Here is a 6,894-nt window from a genome sequence, read left to right on the forward strand (position 1 = left end):
TCAAAAAAATGAATCATAGTGCGATAGTTTATATTTACTCTCCAGAGACAACGTGCCGTTGTATACTTTCTTACCGTGACAAGGTACCATTTGGTCTGCCCACGGTGAAGTGTCAATCAACTTGTACCACGTATTTGTACGGGGAGCATAACACATGAGCCGCTCGTCCTTACTCTTTAAACATACTACTATAATAGGAGTATCAAGTGACTTCCTTGGAGGCGGAAACAAGACGTTTTCAGAATTGTTTGAGTCAATTGCCTTCAAAGCGGCCTTCACAAGTTCGAGACAGCACGCATTATCGTTCACAAGATCATTTGTCACGATATCATTTAGCAGATATTTACGCGAAATATAAATCAGTCGAACCTGACAAAATAAAACGGTGAAATACTTTTCTCGCTCGCTTTTGTTGTGATCAATCCAAGTAAGAATTATCTTAAACACATCTTCCTCTTCGCTTACATTTATTTCGTCACTTGAAATCCACTGGTTAAATTCCTTGCTCGACATGTTCAAAAACTCTTCCGCTTTCGTTACGTTGATATTTGCATGAATGATTTTTTTGGCGGCCGAAGCAAGCTGTTCGCATCGATATCTTTCTGCAAAATGGTATGTTGAAATACAGTTTGAAGTATTCAACGTCTGTGCTAAAACTCTCCCAGCCAGAGTCTTCAATGGCAGAATAATCAAATAGTCAGCCATCTCGATCAGGTCCCGAGAATGATCTTCATCTTCATTCAATATCTGAACGCGACCGGTGTAAATAAACTCCAACACAGCTCCCAAACCAGCCTCGGTTAGCATTTCCAATCGAACCACTCCTTTCTTAGACTCCATCATGTCAGTGTTTAGCAGCTTCTAAAAGAAAGGACTTGCCTCTGAAAGAATTTTTCTGTGAGCTTTGAATTCTTTGCCATCTTCGACCACCAAGGTAACGTCGAAAGGATTGTCGTGTGTTTCTTGTGGCATGAATATGTCTGGTTCTTTTTTTGTAACATCCATCGCTGAATTGACCACTAAATGGAAATCTAATAAAACTTTTGTAGTTGAGTTGTAAGACTAAAGATATTTCGATTATGGCTTGTTCACTGGTTGACAGCTGCTTTTAAAGAACGCTTCGATGCAGTCACTCTATAGCAAAGATAGCGTTGACGTCACCTATTTTTATTAATGTGCCAACCAGAGAACTATAGGCTGGCGAAACAAAGAGTTCTTTTGTTCAACTTGTTGGACATTTGAATAACAAAGACAATGTTTGTAAATAAATCTGATAAATATCTTCCCTGTTGTTTACTGAAACAAACAGTACGTCAATGCCGATACTACTTGAAAGTAGACTTTGCGAGACACCATCATAGCTGAAACTGATAAAGCAAAGTTGCAACCGTGAAACTATTAGAACTCGTAGAACACGATGTAGCAAATCTAAATGACCTTAGCTCGAGAGCCGACGCAGATAAATTGCACAATAACCCGTGCACTATATATAAGTATCATGCTCCGTACTCACTTGTCCCCAGATTCTTGAGTTAGATTTCGAGTTAGAATTTCGAGTTCGAGTTAAAATACCGAGTTCGAGTTGCTTGCGGTTAGTTCCACTCTGGTTTGCTTGCGGTTAGCTCCACTCTGGTTTGCTTGCGGTTAGCTCCACTCTGGTTTGCTTACGGTTCGTTCCACTCCTATTTGCTTGCGGTTAGCTTTCATTTGGTGATAAGGGCGATACTATGCGTGACCAACTGGGAAATGTTACCCCATAACTCAAACTCGAAATTTCTAACTCGAACTCGAAATTTCTAACTTGAACTCGAAATTTCTAACTCGAACTCATAAATTCGATACACTCCCTGAAAACGATTCTATCATGAGATAATTATCTCAGTTCCGAAAACACCATTATTATTAACTCTTAAAGGCCTTTCGAATGATGTTAATTTGCTTTTTTCTTCATAAGCACGTTTTTACTTCATAGGCTATTTTAGGCTAAAATGTATTAATTTTATCTTTGTGACGCATGACTATCACATGAATTTGAATTTCAACCGACAACCACGCAAACAAACAATCAATCAATCAATAACACCCCACTCACTTACACACCCACTCTCCCACCCAACCAACTAGTCAGTAAGTCAGTCAAATTTTCTTGTTATGTCACAAACTGTAAGCTGTAAGTGTTTCGCTCTTCCCCAACACTCCCCTCCTCCCAATGTCTGCTGAAAAATATCAACACACTTGTCAGATGGCATCGCCTCTGCATGCATTGCGGGCCGTTTATTTAACCACTGAAAGAATTTAAGAGGGCGTCCGTGTTACAGCGGATAAGGCACTTTTCGGACCTTCACCGATTTCCCTGATTTTTTCAGTGAAAGTCGACAATTATATCCCAGTAACAAATATCACATTTATTTGGATCAATTCGATATTTTATATTTTTTGCGAGGCGATTTTCAAAGTAACCTCAAAACCATGCAATTCGCCATTGGAGACTCCGTAAACTTGCTATAACTGACGGTTGCTGCCAAAACTTTATTACTCAATTCAACGAGCTGATTATTTTACATATTAAAGTTTCATCTTCCCTCGATAGTGTAGAGGTTTAATAATTGAAATCTATTTAAGTCTCGTTAAGTTATGATTTTTTTAATTTGACTCCCAACAAACTCCGAAATGTGCAAAGCGTGACATGCCTGTAGTTGAAAGCCATTTTCTCGAATGTGGGACCTGATCTAGAATCGTGTCTATTGTAACTCAAAAGTACTAACACCATTATAGAAAAGTATGAAATAAAATGTGTGGGCACTCTTTACTGCGCGCCGTACATAGCTCCACGAATTTCCCAAATATTCGCCATTTTGATCCAAAACAAAGAAAACGCTTGAGCGACCGATAAACCAATTCCAGAACCGTGAATGTTTGGAGATGTGTTAAATACTGCTAGAAGTCAGACTGTAAATGGAAAATATTTTTCTTTCGCAGTTCCAACCGTTTTAGCCGATTTCTCGGTGTTTTCAACGCTCACAGCAATAAATATATCACTTTCGATCAATATGCAAATTTCGGCATAAGCCCGTGTTGTCACGGAACATCTGTATACCGCAAACAACTTGCCTAAAAACGTTTTCCAAAGCAATTATTTCCTTCTTACCTGGCCGGGCGATAAGATTCTTTACGCTTCTATGTAAAAGCTTTCTTTTTGTTTTTGGCTGTAGAGAAGCTGTTTCATTTCTCACGCTGCGATGAAACAGTGTTTGTTTTGCCGCAAGACTGACTTGTTCATTTCAGTCTAATTCAATTAAAGCAGTGCCGTAGCAAGGGGAGGGGCCGGGGGGGCCCGTGCCCCCCAGTTTTTTTCCCAAAAAAGAAAAACAGACGTGTATAAAATGTTGAAAATAAAATTTTATCTCCCGAGAGGTTTGAAACAATAACATTTGTACTTCTTTTCATTTTTTTAACGTACGTAGGGTGATGCACAACAATGTTAAACGGCCAAAAACTAAAACAAACCAGAAATTAAGACCAGAACGTACTATGATGACTCTGAAAGGTGTTGCAAGTGTTATACTCTCTTCAGTGGTTTGCTGAGACAGTGTAGGAAGTAAATAATTCGCGATATGCGTAAATCACAAATAGCTCTTGGAGAACGCTGGAAATAGCATTTCCAAGCTTCTAGATTTCAAAATCTTCTTAGGGGGCATGCCCCCAGACCCCCTAGCGGCTCGCGCCTCCGGCGCTCGCGTTCCCCCCCACTTATTTTACCCTTGCTACGGCACTGAATTAAAGCCTTATTTGTCAAACCCCTGTCGGGCCCTTTTTTTGTTTTTCTCTTTGCAAAACCTATTAAAAAACATTGTAAGCTTCTGAGGATGTTTTTTCATACCCAAAATGGTTTTTATTTGCTTGGCTTTTTTTCGGAGGGATTTATTCGAAAAAATAACAATCCAGTCTGGTCTTGTGGAAACAAGGGAAATCCCTGATTTGCGTCGCACAAGTTTTGTTTGCATATTAGAACAGTGTTTTGTGAAAACTATCGGACTGCAATGAGGCAAAGCAAGTTCTACAATTATCCTATAAACATTTAAAGTCTTTGAAGCATTGTAGACATAAAATACAAATAATTGGGATAACTCAATGTTTGTTTTTGTAAACTTACTTGTTTGTTTCAATCTAATTCAATTTAAACCGACCAATTAATGTCCGCGATTTTGTCTAATTTCGAGAAAATCCTTGCGCGTCCTTTCTGCACGAAATGGCAGCTATTGCATCCAACTGCTCTCTTCACGAGATATTACAGACTCCGTGTGGATTTAGTAGGAATGAGGAGAGCCATGTGTTGCTCTCTGAGTGAAACTCGGATATTTCAGCTCATTTGTCGAGCTGCCACTTATCGAAATGCGGCGATGTTACGGAAGCCGATCTAATCATGGCGAGAGCGTAACGTTACCAACGGCTGTAAAGTAGACTGAGTGCGGACTTGACCATTACAAGGTGTGGTTTTTTTTTTTTTCAAAAAAAGCGTTAACACTATCCCGCTAAATTTGAGTGAAATATATTCCCCCTTGGGGTACTTTAAAAAAATTTGTACGGGAAGGCTTCGACCGAGCTCTAACCCCTGCCCTTTTATAAACGATTTTGACAGAAATCGTTCCCTTTTTGTATACCTTTTACTGAAAAAAGGTACCCCTTTCATATACCTGAAAGACATGGTATAGACTTAAGACACGACGTTTTCTTGTATATGGTCTAATAAACGACCACCCTCAAATAAACGAACAACCTCGTATCTAGTAAACACCTCCCTTGAGATGTAAAGTCTATAGACGCCCAGTGTCTAATAGACGCCCCCCCCCAAAAAAAAATAAATAAATAAAAAAAAAATAAAAAAAAGATGAATCGCCTCATAAACCAGGGAAACGCTCCACAGCGTAACTTCACGCAATCTTTTCTTTTGTTTGCTTGACTCGGACATCGAAAAGGCAAACAATGCCAACATGGTTGACCCTAATGGCGCTGAAGACATCAGCATCAAACTATGAACGCAACTACCAACAAGGCAAGAAACGAGCAGAACGATCGCTTATTTGGCAGAGAAAAATGGCTGACCAAGAGCCAAGTGCAGGGCTTCTTTTTCCGCCGTGCAGCGGCTAGACGAAGAAAGGAGGAACCAGAAAAAATCGACCTGAGTCCCAGGGAGCTATTGCTAGAGGAAGAAGAAGTTGATAGACAACAACTTGTTAAAGAGGTAGTGAACGAACTGAGGCCGCAGCACCGAGTGTCGTACGACGCATTCAACCTGTGCGAGTGTGTGAAAGAACATAAACTGGACAAATTTAACGCGCCAATGCTCAAAGAAATCTTGCGCCATTTTGAGGTCCAATTCAAATCGAAAGACAAAAAGAAAGACCTGATTGAACAACTAAGGTTGTTCAAGATTGAAAAAGAATGAATATAAAGGGATAAACAAGTCACTAACCTTGCAAAGAAACATTCATTAGCACATAAGGTTAAACGTAGTAAATGTCGTTAATATTACGATTCTCTTTTCACGAAAAACAGTTTTCTGTTATTGCCCCTGCAGGGCTTTCGCCCAGAGACGAAAGCCCGAGGAGGCATTCATTGTAGAGCGTATATATAGAGAATGTACTTACAGTCCGAATATACGGTATGTATACAGTAGAACCCCGCTTTACGGACACCCGCTTAATACGGACACCCCGGTATTACGGACAGTTTCGTTGGTCCCGACGAAAACCTCATACATTTTCTCTTAAATTAACCCGCTTAATACGGACACCCGTTAATACGGACAACGGACACTTTTCCGTGTCCCGAGTGACAAACTGTCATACATTTTCAACCTCGCTTTACGGACACTGTTTATATGTGCACTGTCAATTTCCATTGTCGCGACGTTCGATTGCTGTTGAAACACGTTTTATTTCTTGTATATAGTTAGGTTGCGACATTTTCAAATAATTCCACTGTTTATTTTATTAAAGTTTAGTTCGGTGTCTGACTAGATCGTGCAAAAAACTATTAATTTTAGTCAGAGAGTTCACAGTTTGCATTTGTTACAGTAACAGTACAATTCAACAACGTTTTGTTGCCGCGAAAACGTTTGCCTTCGTCTTTGTGTCGATAAAACATGTATCCGTGACTTTTTTCTGAGACCCCGCTTAATACGGACACCCCGTTAATACGGACAATTTGGCCTGACCCGTTGGTGTCCGTATTAACGGGGTTCCACTGTACCAGAAAAAAAACCTCGATTTGCTCGAACAAGGCCGCAAGGAATCTCTGAGTAATGATAATGTTTTGCCGCAAGGGATTCCTGGGTAATGATGACGTAAAGGCAGAAAATGCCCGAAGAAGTTATGGGTATTATGATGTCACGATAACAGGGGGTAGCGGTAAATAAAAATCCCTATCTTGGGTTAGAACGGTATTAAAAAGACTGACCCGCGTTTTGGCATTTGTCACACGTTGATCACTCCGATGTTTGGCTTACGCGTGTTCACAGATTTGTTCGAGCGGTTTCTCTGCTTTGGTTGTGTTAAGTGAAAATGAAATTTGATATACGTCGAAAGATTTCGAGCAATCGGTTTCGTGTTCTTGGCAACTTGTGTTTCAAGAGCTGGTTCAAGCGTTAAGGTTTGTTCTCGGGGGTAATTCGTTTAGCTAACAAACTGTCAGATTATTTGATCAATAAAGTGGTTTGAATAAGGATCAAAAATTGTTTTGTTACTCGTGGAATTTTTAGGCTTTTTGAACTGGCGCAATGGTGTCACACAACAAGAAATTCCGCAGCAAAGAGATCAAACAATGTCTTGACGTACATGGCACAGTAAAAAAGAAGCCTAATTTTAAAGGCGACAAAAAGACTCTACTAATCCT

General features: G+C 39.9%; 1 protein-coding gene across 1 annotated transcript; it reads right to left on the reverse strand.

The window, feature by feature from the left end:
• Window positions 1-840, reverse strand: LOC144645488 (kelch-like protein 21). Its single transcript, XM_078505086.1, has one exon. It carries the CDS (start codon window positions 838-840, stop codon window positions 1-3), a length of 840 nt encoding a protein of 279 aa, XP_078361212.1.
• Between the last annotated feature and the right edge of the window lie 6,054 nt (window positions 841-6,894).

This window comes from Oculina patagonica, chromosome 1, assembly GCF_052425735.1.
Source record: "Oculina patagonica isolate OP01 chromosome 1, crgOcupat, whole genome shotgun sequence".
In the NCBI taxonomy this organism is placed as follows: Eukaryota; Metazoa; Cnidaria; class Anthozoa; order Scleractinia; family Oculinidae; genus Oculina; species Oculina patagonica.